General features: G+C 38.9%; 2 protein-coding genes across 3 annotated transcripts; one reads left to right on the forward strand and one right to left on the reverse strand.

The window, feature by feature from the left end:
• Positions 1 to 4,397: 4,397 nt before the first annotated feature.
• Positions 4,398 to 9,942, forward strand: sftpba (surfactant protein Ba). 2 transcript variants are annotated; one of them, XM_027282106.1, is made up of 10 exons: positions 4,398 to 4,581; positions 4,682 to 4,740; positions 5,659 to 5,733; positions 8,003 to 8,125; positions 8,233 to 8,346; positions 8,442 to 8,525; positions 8,693 to 8,876; positions 9,133 to 9,191; positions 9,277 to 9,342; positions 9,435 to 9,942. In XM_027282106.1, the coding sequence occupies exons 1-9, from the start codon at positions 4,530 to 4,532 to the stop codon at positions 9,331 to 9,333; spliced, it is 807 nt and encodes a 268-aa protein (XP_027137907.1). In that variant the 5' UTR covers positions 4,398 to 4,529; the 3' UTR covers positions 9,334 to 9,342; positions 9,435 to 9,942. The 2 variants fall into 2 exon arrangements, with proteins under 2 accessions (XP_027137907.1, XP_027137908.1); XM_027282107.1 differs by having other exon boundaries at positions 4,403 to 4,581; positions 8,445 to 8,525.
• Positions 9,943 to 10,487: 545 nt separating this feature from the next.
• On the reverse strand, positions 10,488 to 18,133 carry mat2aa (methionine adenosyltransferase 2Aa). Its single transcript, XM_010736307.3, has 9 exons — positions 17,762 to 18,133; positions 14,973 to 15,050; positions 14,599 to 14,721; positions 14,197 to 14,309; positions 13,907 to 14,050; positions 13,548 to 13,766; positions 13,192 to 13,374; positions 12,909 to 13,042; positions 10,488 to 12,819 (listed from the first exon to the last, which is right to left on the reverse strand). Exons 1-9 carry the CDS (start codon positions 17,853 to 17,855, stop codon positions 12,717 to 12,719), a joined length of 1,191 nt encoding a protein of 396 aa, XP_010734609.1. The 5' UTR covers positions 17,856 to 18,133; the 3' UTR covers positions 10,488 to 12,716.
• Positions 18,134 to 18,591: the final 458 nt, after the last annotated feature.

Raw genomic sequence — 18,591 nt, forward strand, 5'->3', positions numbered from 1 at the left:
TAGCAGATAAAGTGAGAATGAAGCTTTAGGAGGCTGTGCCATGGAAAAGCAACTAGCCCAGATGGTTTGTATCCTGCTCAAGGCATGTGCGGCCCAACTGGCTGAGTAACTTCAACATGAGATTACAAATGTGGATGATTTTAGTTCTGTGGAAAACCTCATGTCTTGTACCGGTACCCAAAGTACAGAGCTACATGCTCCAACTTTATTTGAGGATTATGTTCTTGTTTTCAAGGATCTTGAAGGGTGCAATTTCTAAGATGGTGGTGAGCAGCACTGGGACTGTTTTAAGCTCCTTTCCTGGTCACACTGAACACAGCAGACTCGTGCGGAGTCGTGCCACATCCAGAAATATGCTGATGATACTGCTATGCATCATGCATCAGGAAGGCGAGCAGAGAGGCCTGACAAAGGCCTTCAGCAACTGAAGCAATAAGAAGATCTTCTTACTGAACATCTCCGAGAGACTGTGGTGGATTTCGTAGGTCATCCATCTGTCTTAAAATGTAATTTTTACTCGTATACAAACCAATGTGTCCTAAAATAACCAAAGGTTGTCTACAAGTTGAATCATATTATTGTTTTATAATCGTTCTGTCAGTGCAATTATTAGTTGATAATAAACTACACCAAACAAGGAAATGTACAGTAACTTGAATAAAGGAGGCCGCAGGTGGAGCAAAGGCATCACGAGCAGGGAGAGGTAATAAAATGTCAAAGGAGTTTTTCAGGCACAATGAATGAAATGACACATGAAGCATGTAAAAAGGAAATAGATTACAAGTCAGCTGTGAGCTATGCAAAGACGGGGTGTGGTGGACTGGATTTTTTAACCATGTTCAGTCATTTATCAAGGACATACGGTTTACCGCGGGTTTGACAGGCACCAGGCCTGAGATGAATGATAGCTTAGGTCTTTAAATAAAAGTGTATGTGTGTGTTTCCAGATGCAGAAAGCAGCTGTTTCAGTGACAAAGCTCTATAAACCCACACTACACTGTTCAAACCAGCTCCAAACCACAAAGGCTCTGCTTCCTTGCTGAACTGCAGCGGACAGAAAGGAATACAAAGAGGGAATCCATTTAAAAAAAAGACTGTAACCTTGAAGGATACCACTTGATTTGACTAATGCAGCCTGCTGAAGCTTTATGTCAGCAGTGGATCGTGTTACCGATAACTTTTGGCGTACATGTGGGCATGTATGTTATTTTAAGATAGATAAAATGTCCTTCAATACTGTAGTTTGCTGTAATACTCATTAGCATAAGCAGTGAAACCAAACAGTCAATATTCATGAGAAAGAAAAGGAGGAATATTCTCATTATTGCACTTTTCTGAGGAGGAACTGGTTTGACCAACATGAACTCGTCACTAACGACTTATTGTTATTGTAACAATGACATACTTATTGTGAGTAAGCCCACTTCAGACTCACAGGCGCGCAAATACGTAGTACTTGTTCAATCACTCCAGGAAGGTAATAAGAGAATAAAGAGACATCCCGTATGACATAATCTGTTCAGTTTTGTTTCTAACGTTTCAGCCACAAATGATTATTTTGAAGAAATGCACTTTGAATGAACAAGAAACACATTTTTCACTGCAGAAATAACCAAAACATATAGATCACAAATGTATCGTGTACATGCAACATGTTGGAATAAAGGAGTATGGAACAGAATAAACGTGTTGATTGAATATGCTGACACTCACCAGTACTACACCACAATATTTGAGTTCCCTGCAGACCTCCTCACCATTAAAGACCCCCAGGTTATAGCAACAGTTGACTAAACCTTCCCAAGGATTACTATTTGCTCACTGATGATATTATTTATGCTGTGTATGTCCGTATTCAATCCAAATTTGAAATACAACTGTGCTTATAAGATGTTTTAATTTTAAAAAACACCCTAATTAGCTGCCCAATCTTCACATTTAGAGATGCAAAAGCTCGGGAGCAGTCATGCAGACAACACCCGCAGTGACATATATACGTACACGACACACAGATAGATAGATATGCACACAGAAATGGAAGAGTCATGACACTGAACAAAGCTGAAATTAAATTTTGCTTACCTGACCTCAAGAACCTTTTTCCTGTGATCAGTCTGTCAAAGAACAAAAAGAAAATGAACAACTCAAAAGATTTTCTACTAACCTTGACCTCTACAGCGCTTCACAAAGTATAAAGGAGCAGCAACAAAAAAGGTACGACATAACACCTGTTAGACATTAATTTGTTGTACTTTCATAGCAATACTTTTAACACATTACTTAATCCTGTATTCCAGTATTCAGTATGTTCAAAATATAAATTGATCAATAATTAATAATATATATTTAATCAGGTCATATTCAGAGTGAAAATGCAACAGAGGGAAGGGGGAAAACAGTCAGATATAACAAAACGGACATGTACATACAACAAACAAAATCTAAATTTAGGGTGTGTGTAAAACATATTGAAAGTAGGTAAAAAAAAGGAACTACCAGCACTTGCACGGTTTCCAGAGGATGTGGTCACTTTTACAGTGCCTGCCTCCTGCCATCTACTTCTGCTCACATCTTACAATGTTCATTTTCATCAGCATTTTCTCTTTGAGGCTCTACATGTATAAGATACATAGAAACCAATTTAACACCTAATGATTAAATGATTAAATCTGCTTTATGACTTTAATAATGAATCATTTATCTTGATTTATGCCGCTGATACAAAACACACTGTAGGAAATGTGAACATTCAGCGTGGAACATTGTTGAGCAGACAATGAGATGACTTTGCAGCTCTGTTTATTGATTCAAAAACAATTATGAAAAACAGGGAGGAACAAAGACATTGCAGTTTAAATGTCAAAGTATCTTGTCAGGCAGAACGGGAACAAAGAATGATGTGGTGATATTAGAGGTCAGCTACAGATGCTTTGTAGTCATGCAGAGTTTTGTTTTCTCACGACAGGACAGGAATAACACCAGGCCATAGATGCAGCTTGAAAAGGAAGTGAAAAGAGTTAATGAATGACGGCGGAGCTCTTCAGGCAGAAGCGCTCATTACCAACACAGCCAAGGGTTACAGTGAAGCGCTGAATTTAAAATTTAAATGTATAAATGTTTGTACAAAATTTCATTGCAACCCATCAAATTTTGTTGGAATATTTCACCCTCGTATTGCACCCCCTAAAACATGTTAAAGCCCATTTGTTCAGAGTTTTTACATGTTCACAGCATCTTTAAACTTATACTAATAGAGAAATGTTTTGGGATGTAAAAACTGTTGCACTCTGTGTTTACTTGTAGCACATTTATCTCAGTGTTCTCAGGTCAGGTCTACAGGACAGGGAGGTAGTTGCATGCATTGCTCCCTGCCACAAGGAGTCGCCAGAGTAATATGTCTAAAAATATGGCGGGCATGCGCTTTATAAAAAAAAAACAACACAATCCTTTTTTTAGAAAAAAGGGGTGAAATCTTCACCCTAACACACTGTAGAGGCTTTAAATGCACTAATAAACATTTAAAGTATAACATACAACCAAAAGATAACAGTTAGGAAAGAATAAACATCAGCTTTAGTGTTATAAAAATTAGGATTATACTGGGGTTCAGATGTTTTAACTCATATAATGTGTGTGTCCTGTTTTTGCATGTCTCGTGCACTTCCCTTAGTTGCACCGTGCGTTGCTGAGGATGGCAGGGAGAGATATCGATAGTCCAAGGCAAGGATGTGAGAAACAGAAGGGTCATTCTGATACATAATGTTCATTACTGAGAAGAAAACCAAAAAGGAATGTTATGATGTTATCTGTATCAGGTGTCTGAGACAGTCCATTTTTAAAAAAATGTATAAAACTGCACTGTTAAACGCTCCTTCTTGTACAGGAATAATAAATTCAACTTAAACTTTCATACTTTGAATCCAGTCCTCCTTATTAAAGAGTTTTTCTTTAAAAATTCCTGTAACATTTAGTATAATGGGTGTGTTCAAATAAACCTCCAATGATGAGATGATGCAGATGATACTCACTGCTTTACACGTCTTATGTGTTGCTTCAGTACAATTTCTAGGAAGTTGAAAGCGTCTTATGTTTCACTTCAGTTTCTCAGACTAAAACTGAGATTAAAGATCAGCCTGTGGTGTTGTGAAAGAATTATTAGCTTCGATGTTTAAACAGTAGTAGAAGAGAAAATGTGCAGATATGTTGCTGGCAAAAAAGCAACGGCAACAAGGCCTTTCTCACCTACTCTCATACCAGTACATTTGTATTAGATAAACAAGTTTTTGAATCTTGGTGTGAGGAACTGAATATGTAACGTGACTAATATTAGCTTACTGAGGGACAGATAAAAAAACAGTTCCTCTATGCTGAAAACATCTCTTCATCACAATAACACGAGGACGTTTTGTTTGCCCCTCAAATTCTGGTTGGTGGGGGCAGATGAACTGAAATATAAGCTGCACTCACAGCTCCACTGTGCAGACGTCAGGAAGGAAGACATTTGACTTGAAGCCTGAAAATCACAAAGGATGGCCTCGCTCAAGATTGCTTTGCTTCTCTTCGTTTGTCTCGAAGGCTGTGGTGAGACTATGACTAACTGTACTAAGAAGAGTGGATAGTAAATCAGCAAAATGACGAGTTGTATTTAAGGTTCATTAATGATCAATATTCCCTCCTGCAGTTCCAACGTCAGCCTTGAATATCGACGGTTTGCAGAATGTTCCAAATGCCATGACACCTGTAAGTTTTGACTTTTGATTTGTTGTATATTTTCCCATTAAAACGTAACACTACACGCACATTTTGATTATGATGTGCAGGTTCGCATAATAAAACATGTAATTATAAAGAAATTGTAAGGATTCTCCCATGACTTTACTACATATTGTTCATGAAAACATTTTGTGTATTGTTATGCTCTATTTAACACTCTCTTTTTCAGCGGTGGAGGAGGTATTCAAAATCTTTTTTGAGTAAAATTATTATCAGCAAAATGTGGTTCAAAAAGTAAAAAATCAAAGTAAAAGTGCATGTTTGGCTGCTGTGACTGATATATTATTATATCGAACATTTCTAGCCTGTTAGTTCTGAAGCATCAGTGTGTAATTAGCTGTTGTAGCCTGTGAAGGCTGAAATATTTTATATACAGTTAGGTAGTTTAAACATGGCAGAAGTTAGGGTAGTCTTTGGTTGAACAACTTGGACATATGAAATGTTTTTAGAGGCCTCTACTTGTTTAAGCTTTAACAATGCGTAAAAATATGTAATTTTATACAAAATATTAATCTGTAAAGTAATTGGTCATTATATCTGTCAGTTAAATGTAGTGTAGTGCAAGTATAAAGTAGCATAGAAAGGAAAATAATGTGCACTTCTTTCATAGATTTGCATTTCTTCAAAATCAGGAAGTCATCTGAAGTCATGCTTTTTTTCTCTGAGATGATTCAAAAGTTCAAAACTTCCCCATGTTTTTCTGTTGTTTAAGTTCTGACACAATAAGTTTCTTCCTCACTTTAGAGGTTAGATTAAACATTGCAGATTTTTAACCACAACGGAAATATCTCACGTACACAACAATTTAGAATGAGCCGTATGCGTTAAGTGAATAAATCAGTTTAAGGCATTCATTTATTCTCATTATGTGACTTTCTACTCTAGAACGGGGACGTCTGCAAGGACTGCACCCAAATATTTGAACTCCTCGCTGACCTGTTTTCCAATCAGGACCTGCAGGTGAGTACAACAGTCGACTAAACGGCAAACACATTCCAGAGGATTAATGTTTGCCCACTGATATTATTCAGCTCACTGTGCTAGCTATCTCAAGTGCTTGCTCAGATCTACGGCTGAATAGTTTTCATTAAATTCTAAAAACACGCTTAATTCCTGGAGTTACATTTCACCTGTTCTTTATCAGTTGACGCACATTCATCACATTCAGAAATGCAAATCATTTGAAATCAGTCGTGCATACAGTAAGCACACACACACACACACACACAGATATATCTAATAAAAGGAAAGGTTCCTTCTTCTTTTTATGCTAAGGCACTTCCTATTTTCTATGTCTAAGAAAGTTGAAATGAAAATGTCACAGGCAGTTTCTGTTTTATCACCTGATGTCACAGATCCTGTTTTCTTCAAGCTCAATCTGGTCTGTGGGGAGTCACATCTGTGTCCAAAGAGAGAAAACTTAATGTTAATTTCTATGTTAATTTTATTTACCAGTGTTATCAAATACATAGTGGTTAATCAGGTAAAGTGATTAAGGTAAGTGTAAAGGTGCAACAACTAAAAGTGTACCACATATAATAATAGACAACTTGACAATCTCATCCTCGGCTGCACTGATTACTGGACATTTTGTACATAGTTTTTATCTCTATTTCTTATTTCTATAAATATTTTTTCTATTTTATTTCTATAAATATAATTTCTTCTAAAACTTTTATTTCTATTGTTTATATATATATATATATATTTGTAAAATCCTAGCACGCGTTTAATTTCTCCGCACATTTAAAATCAGATTTATCTTATAGTTAAATGTATGTTTGTATGTTTCTATCTATCTATCTATCTATCTATCTATCTATCTATCTATCTATCTATCTATCTATCTATCGAGGTGTATATTAAATTCTCATCACATAAAACTGAAAGTACAAAACATTTGCACTGTAATTTACCGTTAGGAGTGAATGTAACTACAAACTGATGTTTAATTATATGAACAAATGCATGAATGAACCAATAAATGATTAAATATCTTATAATACATAATTAATAATACTCACCATCACATCTGGTCTCAGCCAATCACAAGACATCATTTAAATGGAAACTACGACAATAAATAAACACGGGGTGTTTCCACAGAGTTATATCCTGACAGGTGTTAACTACCTAGCCCACTATCTAGTTTCTGTGAAGACCAAAAAGAGTTTTTCTTCTTTTGTTGTTTTCTTTTTTAGGTGCTAGCTAACGAGCAGCTAGTTGTTAGGAGGCATGTGATTGGCTGAAAGGTGTGCAGGTGGGCTCTACCTGGTGATAACACCATGATCATGAATCCTGATATCTAATTTAATACACTGAATAAAAATTAATTCCAATACACACGAACACACATATATCTAATAAAAAGAAAGGTTCCTATATATTTTTATGCTAAGGCACTTCCTATTTTTATGTCTAAGAAAGTTGAAATGAAAATTTTACAGGCAGTTTCTGTTTTATCACCTGATGTCACAGATCCTGTTTTCTTCAAGCTCATTCTGGTCTGTGGGGAGTCACATCTGAGTCCAAAGAGAGAAAACTTAATCTTAAGTTAATACTATTTACCAGTGTTATCAAATACATAGTGGTTAATAAGGTGCAAGTGTGCCACATATAATAATATACAACTTGCCAATCTCGGTTGCACTGATTATTGGACATTTTGTACATAGTTATCTTATACATACATCTAATACATAATTATGAATACTCACCATCACATCTTAGTTTTTATATGTTTTCTATACTGCTTCTTAATTAAAATAATTAACTATTGCTTTAAAGAAACACAGTTCACAGACACCTGGCTTATCAAGAGGCTACCTAACTAACCTGCTATGAACTTGTCTGGCTTGAACTCTTTTTGGCACTAAAGTGAAAGCTGGTATTAACAGCAGCTTTGTGACTCCTTTAAGGTGATTTTGATAGACCATAATTTCACTGGCTTTGGATACCACCCCTTGCTTCAAGTTTATACACAATCAACCTTATTTTATTATCTTATTGCCTAATATCTTTTTACCTGTTTCGTGTTTTGCAACCTCTGCATCTCCTTTCCTTTAACACATCTGATCTTGGCAAGAAATAATGTCCCTTGACCAATAACCAGTTATCAATCTCTATCTTTTGGCCTTTGGCATAAATCAGTAATCATACTCTTGGTCTTACTGGTGTTTAGATTAATATTATGGTCATAACACACACCTAACACAGCTCTTTATTTCAGAAAAAGATCATGGATGGCATTGAAACTGTGTGTGCTCATCTGCCTGAGCCAGCTGGCAAACTCTGCAAAGATGAGGTGGAGAAGATGCTCCCAATCGCCATCAAGTTCCTCACTGTTATTGTGGTAAGTTGCATGCTGGATTTATCGTCAGAATAATAATAGTAATAGTGTTTCTGATGTTACTCGGCGGTCTATTCTCAATACATGTCGCCCCATCTTGTTCTCTGTAGAAACCAGCGGAGGTCTGCAAAGTCATCGGGCTCTGTAACTCCTGTGGCAAGCAGGAGGAGATGCTGCGGTACTTTGTCAAGGAGGCCCTTGAGGCTGCTGCGACAAGTGAAAATGTCAGTAAATTACAGCTCAGAAGAACTCGTTTGAAAAGAATACTGTTACAGTCTGATCTCTGCTTGACCCCCCTCTGCCACTTTTGTCTGTCAAGCAGGCGCAGCCCACATCACAATGCTCCTTCTGCATTTTTCTTGTCAAGACTTTGGAGGACTTGCTGCCCAGAGAAAGGACTGAGGTAAGTCACGCTTACACAAGGAAGGAACACATAAATACATAAACAAGGACAGTATCTCTTTGTCTCGCACACCCACACAGACATGTAAGTAGACACCTCAATGTCTCCAGACGGCTGTGTGGACGACACAATGCACGCTGACCTTTCTCTCTATTTCTTCGGCACAGGGTGCTGTGATTAAACTGGTGGAGGAGATTTGTCACATTTTGCCCTCCTCCTACCGAGATCAGTGCGAGGCTGTGGTTGGCAGGTTTACCAAGACGGTGCTGGACGCCATCCTGAGCTACGCCACCCCTCAGTCCATCTGCACTCTCATTCACCTTTGCCATGGGCAGGAGGCTCCTGTTGTAGGTCAGTCTGCTTCACATTCAGCGACGTGGGGAGGGCTTCATCTTCTTTGTTCATCCCTCAGTTCAAATGCAGACCTTGTTTGCAACAGGTTTAACTGATAACAAGGTGTCAAACCAGTGTACCTACACTGAATGCAGCAATCATTAACTTTATGAGCTCATAATCCCATTTTTAGAAGCTGAATCCACCAAATGTTTACTTGATAAAGGATTAAATGAACACACTGATTCATATGTCCCTGTTTTTTCACCCTCAGACCCATGCACTCTGTCGACGTACAGGTGCAGAGACATCAAGACTGCAGTGAAATGTGGAGTAAGTAAACTGCTATGAATCTGTGAACTTGCTGAGTTTATGAATGCTCAGCAGTGATCACGTTTAACCTGTCTTCTCTGTGCAGACGATGTTCTACTGTCAGAAGTTTGCCTGGAAGCCTCTCAGCTACAACAAGTTTTAAAATGTTGAGGTAGGTGAAGTTTTTGAGAGCTTCTGAATTGTTTAATTAAAGATGTAACACACAGCAGCATGTAACATATATCTCAAAATTTCTCTTTCAAGAGTGGGACTAAAAGTATGAGTGAACTTCTGCGCCCTCGTGGATGAAGCCAAATCTTTCAACGGCAAACTGCAAATATTTCTCTAACTGCTTCACAGCTTGACAGTATTTGTTTCAGATACTGATTTGATATCTTGCTCCATTCATTTTGTGATTTTCCATTGTACTGTACATACCGTCTTGCACTGAGAATGGGTTAAGCTTGACAAAATACGACAGACAAAAGGACTATTTGGACTTCAGGAATAAAAGGAATGTTGAAAAGATATGAAAAGCTTCGCTGTAGGATCAGAAGGTGTTTAATGTTGAAATGTTTAATCTGTATACTTGATAACATTTTTCTATTTTTAACTAAGTAGTTTCTTTTGATTTTTGTATTAGCAGGCCTTTGTTCTTTATATAAAGTTTCATGGCTTCATTTGATTTAATGAGGTTTCTTCTTGTAATCATTCACACAGACGATCACAGAATAATGAACATTCTTAAATAAATATGGGCTGTGAAACTTAAGACCTGAAACTTTCCTCCTTTCTACTGGTGATGAATTGTCAGTGTGGCATGCTATACTACATACTATTTCAGCACTCTGTGTATTTTTGTAGGCAAGCTCTATTCATAAGTCTAAATCCCCAACCTAGTGACAAAAAGTGCACTAATGAGCAGCTGCTGTGGTATGAAAGGCATTAGAAACTATTCACATAGTTTTGTGTCACTGAATTCATCTTTACAGCCTTATACTGAATCTCACTTCTGCCGTCATGTTTAGCATTTTTATTTTCATCTACATTTTGTCATACTGTAGGTTCTCCATATACAAATGATTTCAGCTAATTAAAAGGTCAGCTGGCAAACTGTCCAGGATGTACCTTGTCTCTTGTCCTAAGTCAGCTGGGATAGCCTCCACCCCCCATGGCCCTGATGAGGATAAGCAGTTACAGAAAAAGGAGGGATGGATGAATTTAAGACTAAGATTAGATTGAATCTACTGTACGACCTTAACATGGAATCACATAAATCCGCTTTATGATACAAAATAAATAGCCAAAGCCAGCGAGCACAAGGTAGAGTGTTTATTTGAAGGGTTTAAAACAGAAAGTGAACAACAAATCAGACTCCACAGTGGGAATTACTGAGGACGGACATTTTGATAAACTTCAGGGAAAGGTTCGTAAAGGACGGAGTGAGATATTTGGGGGCAGGGCGTGGGGGGGACATTGCAGATAATGAGAAAAGGCACTTTTACACATTCAGGAACCGCACTGACAGACTCGCGTCTTATCATTTCAAAATGATTTAACAGACAATGAATGCTCCTAAACCCCCTCCACAGGAGACCATGTAAACAGGCTGGTTTCTCTGTACAACACCAACCAATCATTTGAGTCGTCTGTGGATGAGCTAAAGGATTCAAAGGAATCTTTGGTCGGCTGAATCATTCTACTGGAGGATGGAGAGACAGACTGAGCTCTCTGGCTCCAGTCTGAGGTGGGGACACAGTGCCACCTAGCTACATAATGAAGACATTTTTGGACACACCAGGTATATATACTGTGGTGGAAAAAAACAACACTGGATATCAACCTCACTCAGGCTTACAGCTGGCTTAGCCTCAAAGTCAAGACATATAGTGTGTACTCAGGGTGTCCCACAGCATTTTATGCATGGAAACTCTTTAAAAAAGGACAAGGAGAGGGGCAACCATGACAAACTCGGATTATTTCAAGTGTACTAATCAGGAGAAATCAGACTTATGACATCCAATGTGGTATGGTTTTAAAAAAACAAATAAAATAAATAAAGAAGAAAAGCTTCAGCAACAAGACATTTACGCATTTGGAAACTACTTCACACGTGACACAAGCCTTTTCCATTTTTGGTAACTCTCTTAATTAATGTGCTGTGCAAGTCCAGTGATAGATTCAAAATCCACAAGCATTAAGTAACATATTGGATCCCACGTTCTCATCTGTACAAAACTAACTCTTCTGAGAAGACGCTTGCGGTAATACCACGTCTTACATTCACTAAGCTGATTGTGTGCTGCCTCTCATCTCTTTTCTTCATCTGCCTATGGCTCTGCTCTTCATCTTCTTCCACCTTTCACATCATGTGCAGGTAAGACTGAACATGTGAGTGGAAAACAGGTTTTTTTAAATATACAAAAACTTGTGGCACAAATCGTTCATTGCTGGTCCAATTGTTTGGTGCCACAATTAGTCAAATGAGTTCAAGTAAGGTGTGGCCATGTGATAAAGGCAGCCCCTGCCCAGAGAGGCGACTGAGCCTGGGTTTCTCTGTAGTTACACCCAGAGTCACTCTCAGGCAGGGGTGAGTGCTGTACCCTCGACTTTATCTTGGTCAGTAGAACATTGACACATTCATCATCATCATTTGGAAAAATCACATGACATTTAAACCAACAGAATAAATTACCTAAAAAAAAAGAAAAAAAAAGGGGGGGGAGTGATTTCATGGCGCAGCCCAACATAACCACAAAGTCATTAGCAGCTTCTGACTTCTCTGTAAAACGTCAGAAAAACAATGGCCTGAAGGGACAGCACACATGAAAGATATTAGTAGTTAGGGTCAAGACAAGTGTTTGACCCCATTTGTGCCTTAAAATGTAAAAAATAATAAAATAAAATTAGAGGGCGAGGGCTGTAATGGGAAGAGAGCTCGTGTTTTTTCAATGCTAAACTTCCATTAACTCAACAAAATGCCACTGAATAAAAAAGCAACAGAGAACGCCAACAACTGATCACGTCTTCAACTAAACCTCTGATTTTAAAAGCTAAGGAATGAGACACTTCTTTACAATCACATCATTACTTGGTTAATACCGATCTGTTCCTTCTGGATTACTGCAATAAATATGGTTTAAATATAAACGGTCAATAATACTCACAATACAAGTTAGTACACTTTTGACTAGTGGTGTCAGAAAACAAGATGACTGTTAATAATACGAGAGAAACAACGAGGTGGGCTGGCAGGACAAAGATGAATAAACGCTGACAGCACTGCTCAAATCTGTGCGCACAATTTCCCCAACATGTCTTCATCTTGGCATTTGATAAACTATTGGTCTCTCTCGGAGATGTAAACAATACTAATAGGTGAGGAGAGGGCATCTTTTCATGTAGTAGAGGCTGCGGTGACGTGACTGTGCGTGTGTGAGGAGGAAGAGGGGTAAAGGAGGAAGAGGAAGGGAGGACGTAGGTAGACAAAACACACGTTTATCTGTGGTACACCTAAATGCCCGCTGGGAGATTAGAGGAAGGGGCTCAGTATTTCAGCTTTTTGGGCACCTCCCATGAAAAGTCTTCACGACCAAAGTGACCATAAGCTGCTGTTCGCTGGTAGATCGGCTTCTTCAGGTCAAGATCCCTGAGACAGAAATAAAACAATTTATTGAAACCTGACGTTAAACGTGTACAACTCAGCTCCATGTTAGCTGACATTAAACACCACGATACCTCACGATAACTCCTGGACGGAGGTCAAAGTTCTTCATCACGATTTCCAGCAGCTCCTTCTCGCTCTTCTGGGAGGTCCCGTAGTCAAAGATGGAGACAGAGAGTGGATGGGCGACTCCAATCGCATAAGATACCTAAAATTATGCATACATAAAAAAATCTTAGCTAAAAAACTACAACAACTACATATTAAAGTGGACCTACAATAATGTGTAGGGCAGTCCTCGTAGACCCACTGTTGAAGATTCAGGCTCTAACATATGAATTTTTGTTATATGCTCACCTGGACCATCACACGCTTGCAGAGCCCAGCTTTCACCAGAGATTTGGCCACCCAGCGGGCAGCATAAGCAGCAGAGCGATCTACCTTTGTGTAGTCCTTCCCAGAAAAAGCTCCGCCTCCATGGGCACCCCAACCCCCGTAGGTATCGACAATGATCTTACGCCCAGTCAGACCAGCGTCACCCTGTGGGAAGGGACACAGGACTTTGAGGTTCATGCACATTTAACACAAAATTTTGTCAATTTGGATTATTTAAGAATAGCTACTTGTGGGAAAGTACCATAATTTAGTTACAAGTTAGGCACTGTGCAGGAGAACTAAAGAGGTACAGGTTTTAAAAGGTGTTCCTGTCTCACCTGTGGTCCGCCAATGACAAAGCGGCCACTGGGCTGAAGGTGGTATATGGTTTTATCGTCGAGGTACCCACTGGGAACCACAGCTTTCACCACCTGCTCCTTCAGACAGCAGCGCATTTCGTCCAGACTTATACCCTCATCGTGCTGCACAGAGACCACGACCGTGTGGACACGCAACGGCACCATGGCGCCTCGATCCTGCCTGTATTCAACAGTCACCTGAAGGGGGGGAAAAAAACAAACAAACAATAAATATTAAGATTTGTTTTACCTTCAACACATTCACATCAAGTATTCGAGAAGGTAAAAGTGCAATAGTGTGGCTGTGTGAAAGCAGAGGTGCCCTTTCGTCGTCAAACCTGAGTTTTGGAATCGGGTCGGAGCCACGGGAGCGTTCCATTTCGGCGTAGCTCAGCCATCTTGGCATTGAGCTTGTGAGCCAGGACAATAGTGAGCGGCATACACTCCTCGGTCTCATCAGTGGCATACCCAAACATCAAACCCTGTGTGAGGTGCAATCACAAATCACAGCATGAATAGAGGTCAAGATAACACCACAAACTCTGTTACCACACACATTTCTGGCTCCAGTTACTCCCCCCAGCTGTGGATAAAAAACACAAACGTATAAATAAATGAACCCTCCGACCTGGTCGCCGGCTCCCACGTCCTCCTCTTTTCGATCAAGGTGGACGCCCTGAGCGATGTCAGGGGACTGCTGCTCCAAAGCTACCAGCACATTGCAGGTTTTATAGTCAAAGCCTGTGAAACAAGACAAATGGGCCTCAGTAGACAGTTTCACCTGTCAATCCTCACCGCCTGGAGAGGCACCTCCTGAGCAATTAGCCTAACTAGTTCAGCATCTTTAAAAAACACTTACTCACACTGCTTGTGACATTTCTCACTGCCTAAAGCCTTCTAAAATGTAGCTTTACCTGTCTTTGATTAATCTGAATACTCACCCTGAATAACATTATTTAACATTTAAGTGTTTAACCACATGAATCTCCAACTGAACTAAACCCGCAGCTACCAACGTTCATCACTGTACCTTTGGAGGAGTCGTCATAGCCTATGTGTTTGACCGTGTCCCTGACAACCTTCTGGTAGTCAACGTTGGCCCTGGAGGTGATCTCCCCCGCCAGGAGGATCATCCCCGTCTTAGCAACAGTCTCTGAGGACGCAATGACATGCAGTGTGAGAGATGAGAATAAGACGAAGTGTAATAGATCGTCAAGAACAAGCAGGTGAAAGAGGGACACAGTGTGCTTTTAATGTCATACTGGAGCAGGTCTAAGGAACATGCTGACAATTCTTACATTTTACAGGTCTGCATGTATGTGTATCATGATTTAACTAAATTATTTTCACTATTGATTAAAGGGTTGATCGTTTTTTTTCAACTGATCAACTGATGTGACTTACCACATGCTACTTTGGCGTCAGGGTCTTGACTGAGGTGTGCGTCCAGCACGGCATCACTGATTTGGTCACAAATCTTATCTGTGGAGTAAAACAGATAAACAGTATTTCTCAGAAATGTTGTCAACATACTGAGAGAGAGAGAAAGAGAACATGTTGCCGTAAGATTAATTTCACTACAGCAGCAATGGCATATTTATTCAGGCCAGGTGTGTAGTGCATGCTCATGCTTACTAAAATAGAGCAGTGTTTGTGTTTTAAACACACATTTTAGTGCTAAAGTGAATGTAAACTAAACAAATTCAGAGGATTTATCTTCTAGAAATGAGAATTAATAACATTTAGAAGTTATTATTTATAATATATCACTGCTGGTCTCCTAGTTAGGACTTTACATAGAGACATAAGTCAGTCTGAATCCACATTTGGATATTTTTTGCAACTTTTCTGGCAGTTTGAGTCACGAAAAGGCTTTAATCTCTAGTCTAGGTCTGATGATTACTGAAGTAGTGATGATCTGAGCTTCACTGAATCATTTGTGATAACTTCTAACTTTTTCTCTTAGTTCGAGAGCTCAGTGTGACTTAGCTCCCACCTCCGGCCCCACAATTATTCTTATTTCCATTCCATATGCATTTCCAGGATGACTGAATCTGTTTGGATGTCTGTAAAATTCAAATGTAAAGAAAACCTACAGAGATCATAGAGATCTTCTAGTGTCCTGCAACTATAAAGCATGTGGATGTGACTACATTACACCCACAGCTGAGCAGCAGCCCCTGCAGTGCCTATATATAGGTCTGCTGGTAAGCCTATTATCTGTTGGAATGGAGCTGCCCCGACCGTAAGACTCAAAAGTGCAACCTATTGTACGGAAAGTTGCTGAAAAGTTCAATTAAAATTGTTGGTGGTTCGCACTTTATTTTGTTGAATCTTGCTAAAAACCAATACAGTTAATACATCTACAATAAAATCATAATTTCAGGGGGTTATCATGTTGATTTTTCATTTATAGTTATAAAGAGGTGTATGCTTGTACAGCACCACAAACTACAAAAATGATACTCAAACAGCTTTAACAACCCTAACCTTCATAAAAGTAAAATTTATTACAGGGTCGTGGACAGGTGTACCTAATAAACTGACAGATCACATTACAGATGACTGATACTTTCCATGTCAAGGTGCAGTTTCTAAAGCTCAGACTTTGTAAGTTGAGTACAAAGAGGCTTATTACTCACTTATGAATAGACTTATGGTTGAGAAAGACAAGAGCTAAGCTGGACTTTATTGATCCCACATGAGGGAAATTCATGTGTAACAGCAGTGCAAGGCTCAACACAAACAGAGGGATGGATAAACATACATAAATAAATAAAATTAAACAAAAATTAATAATAAGATACAATAGAAATTCAGAGTTATACACACACCATGTATATTAGATAGTTAGACAGCACAATCCAAGACAACTTGGCCGTAAACTCTACTTGTTGTTGTTGACTCTGTCAGAGAGGTATTAATTTAATTAATTTAACTATTATTACTACTATTGAGGTTGTAGTTTGCAGTAGTATTATATTGCATTATATGGAGGCGTTTCTCAAATTCTGGCCACCCAATTTACATACATGGGGGGACAGCTCTCAGTATAATGCAGTTTAAGTGGATTACATTGGATTAGTACCTAATGAAGTGATATGTTTGAGAAATAATATATTATATATATATATATATATATATATATATATATATAAAAATAAAGATGCACTAACAAAGTGTGAATAGATAAATTAACTCCTGCTGTCTGCAGCTTAATAGAGCAGCATCATGGTTTTATATACAGACAGTAACAGCTGCAGAGCACATGTCACATATTGTTATGTGACACTGTGATGATGCAAACGCCTCAAATAAAAGCAAAACATTCACCGTGTTTAACCCTAGAACACGAACACTGGGTGATTTTCACCCACACAATTCTTGTCGTGTGATTTTCATTGTGTTGCTGCCGTCTGAGTTGCATGTTGGGTCCTTGGGTAGCTTCAGGCTGCTCACTGATGTCATTAATGTTATGTTTGTTTCCCTTCTCCCATCTTTTCTTTCAAGAGGCATGCGTTCAGGGTGATAGAGGGTGCCATTTTTTGTCTATCTACAATCTGATGCAGAAACACTGTGCCTTCACCAGACAAGGCTCACATGGACCAAAGAACAAGTTCCCAGCTCCAATATTTTTTTTGTTTGCCCATTTCTCTTTAAGGATTACCTGATTTTTTTAATAATTTTGCTGCCTTTTTAAAATGGGTCCCCCATGGTACCTTTATTTTATTTTATGTGACATTGTATATTGGGAAATTAAAGAAGAGTACTACAATTTGACATACAGTGTTGTACTTTTACATAAATTGATGAAAACTGTATTCATATACCCGACGTTAGTGATGGTGTTAGTCATTTTAAAGTCATGTATTAAATACTAAAGTCTCATTTCTGTAAATTCACCTAGAAACAAAGCACGTGGTGCTGCTGCGTGTGATTGACAGGCACCAACAGCTAGCACGCGGCTAAATTAACAAACTGTAACTAATTAACGCCGCTAATGAACAGCTGTGCTGCTCTTTTTAAAATGCCACTTTCACACGGTTACAACTGTGTTGACAAGAGGATGATGATGTGAGACCAGCTGACGGACAACAACAACACGCATGACCTTGTTTGTGAGATGCTAACCGGATGCTATCGGGCTAATTAGGAGATAAACTAGTTCAGGCTGTCAGGGGTTAAAAACTCACCGGGGTGTCCTTCTCCGACCGACTCCGAGGTGAAGAGGAAGCAGTCTTCATCAATGAATGAGTTGTTATGGAAACCGTTCAGATGGCCGTTCATCTTTGTTGTCACGCCGTGAGCTAAGAGGCTAGCTGTTTAGCTACAGAGCTGCTGCTACTTCTTACAGAGTTTACAAGGCGGACGGGTTTGTTTTGTTTTTGTTTCCACCTCCTGCTGCTGCTCATAAAAAATAAAGAGACCACGCTGCTTCTGGTGAAGTGTCGCCTGGCTCGGATAGCTGGATTTATCTGGTTGAACAATTTCCTCAGCCCTCTCTCGAGTCATCTCCTCTGCTGTCCAATGTTGTTGTTGAGCTCAGACCATGTGGTGCAAGTGGGCGTGCTCTAATGAAGCTCATGCTCTAATGAAGCTCATGCTCTAATGAAGCTCATACTCTAATGAAGCTCATGCTCTGACCCTGAGGTGAATTTATCAACTTTATTTATTATACCGCACCTTTATACAGAATTGTAGCGGAGAAGAGAAGAGAGTAAAAAAAGCATAAAAACTACAACAATGAAACAGATAGAAGTAAAAATTAAGACATAGGTAAAAAGCATAATTTAGAACAGTTGAAGTGGGCGTGCTCTAATGAAGCTCATGCTCTGACCCTGAGGTGAATTTATCAACTTTATTTATTTATACAGCACCTTTAATACAGAATTGTAGCCGGAGAAGAGAAGAAGAGTAAAAACAGCATAAAAACTACAACAATGAAACAGATAAGAAGTAAAATTAAGACATATAGGGTAAAAAGCATAATTTAAGAACAGTTGTAAGTGGGCGTGCTCTAATT

The sequence above is a fragment of the Larimichthys crocea genome, chromosome IX (genome assembly GCF_000972845.2).
Source record: "Larimichthys crocea isolate SSNF chromosome IX, L_crocea_2.0, whole genome shotgun sequence".
In the NCBI taxonomy this organism is placed as follows: Eukaryota; Metazoa; Chordata; class Actinopteri; family Sciaenidae; genus Larimichthys; species Larimichthys crocea.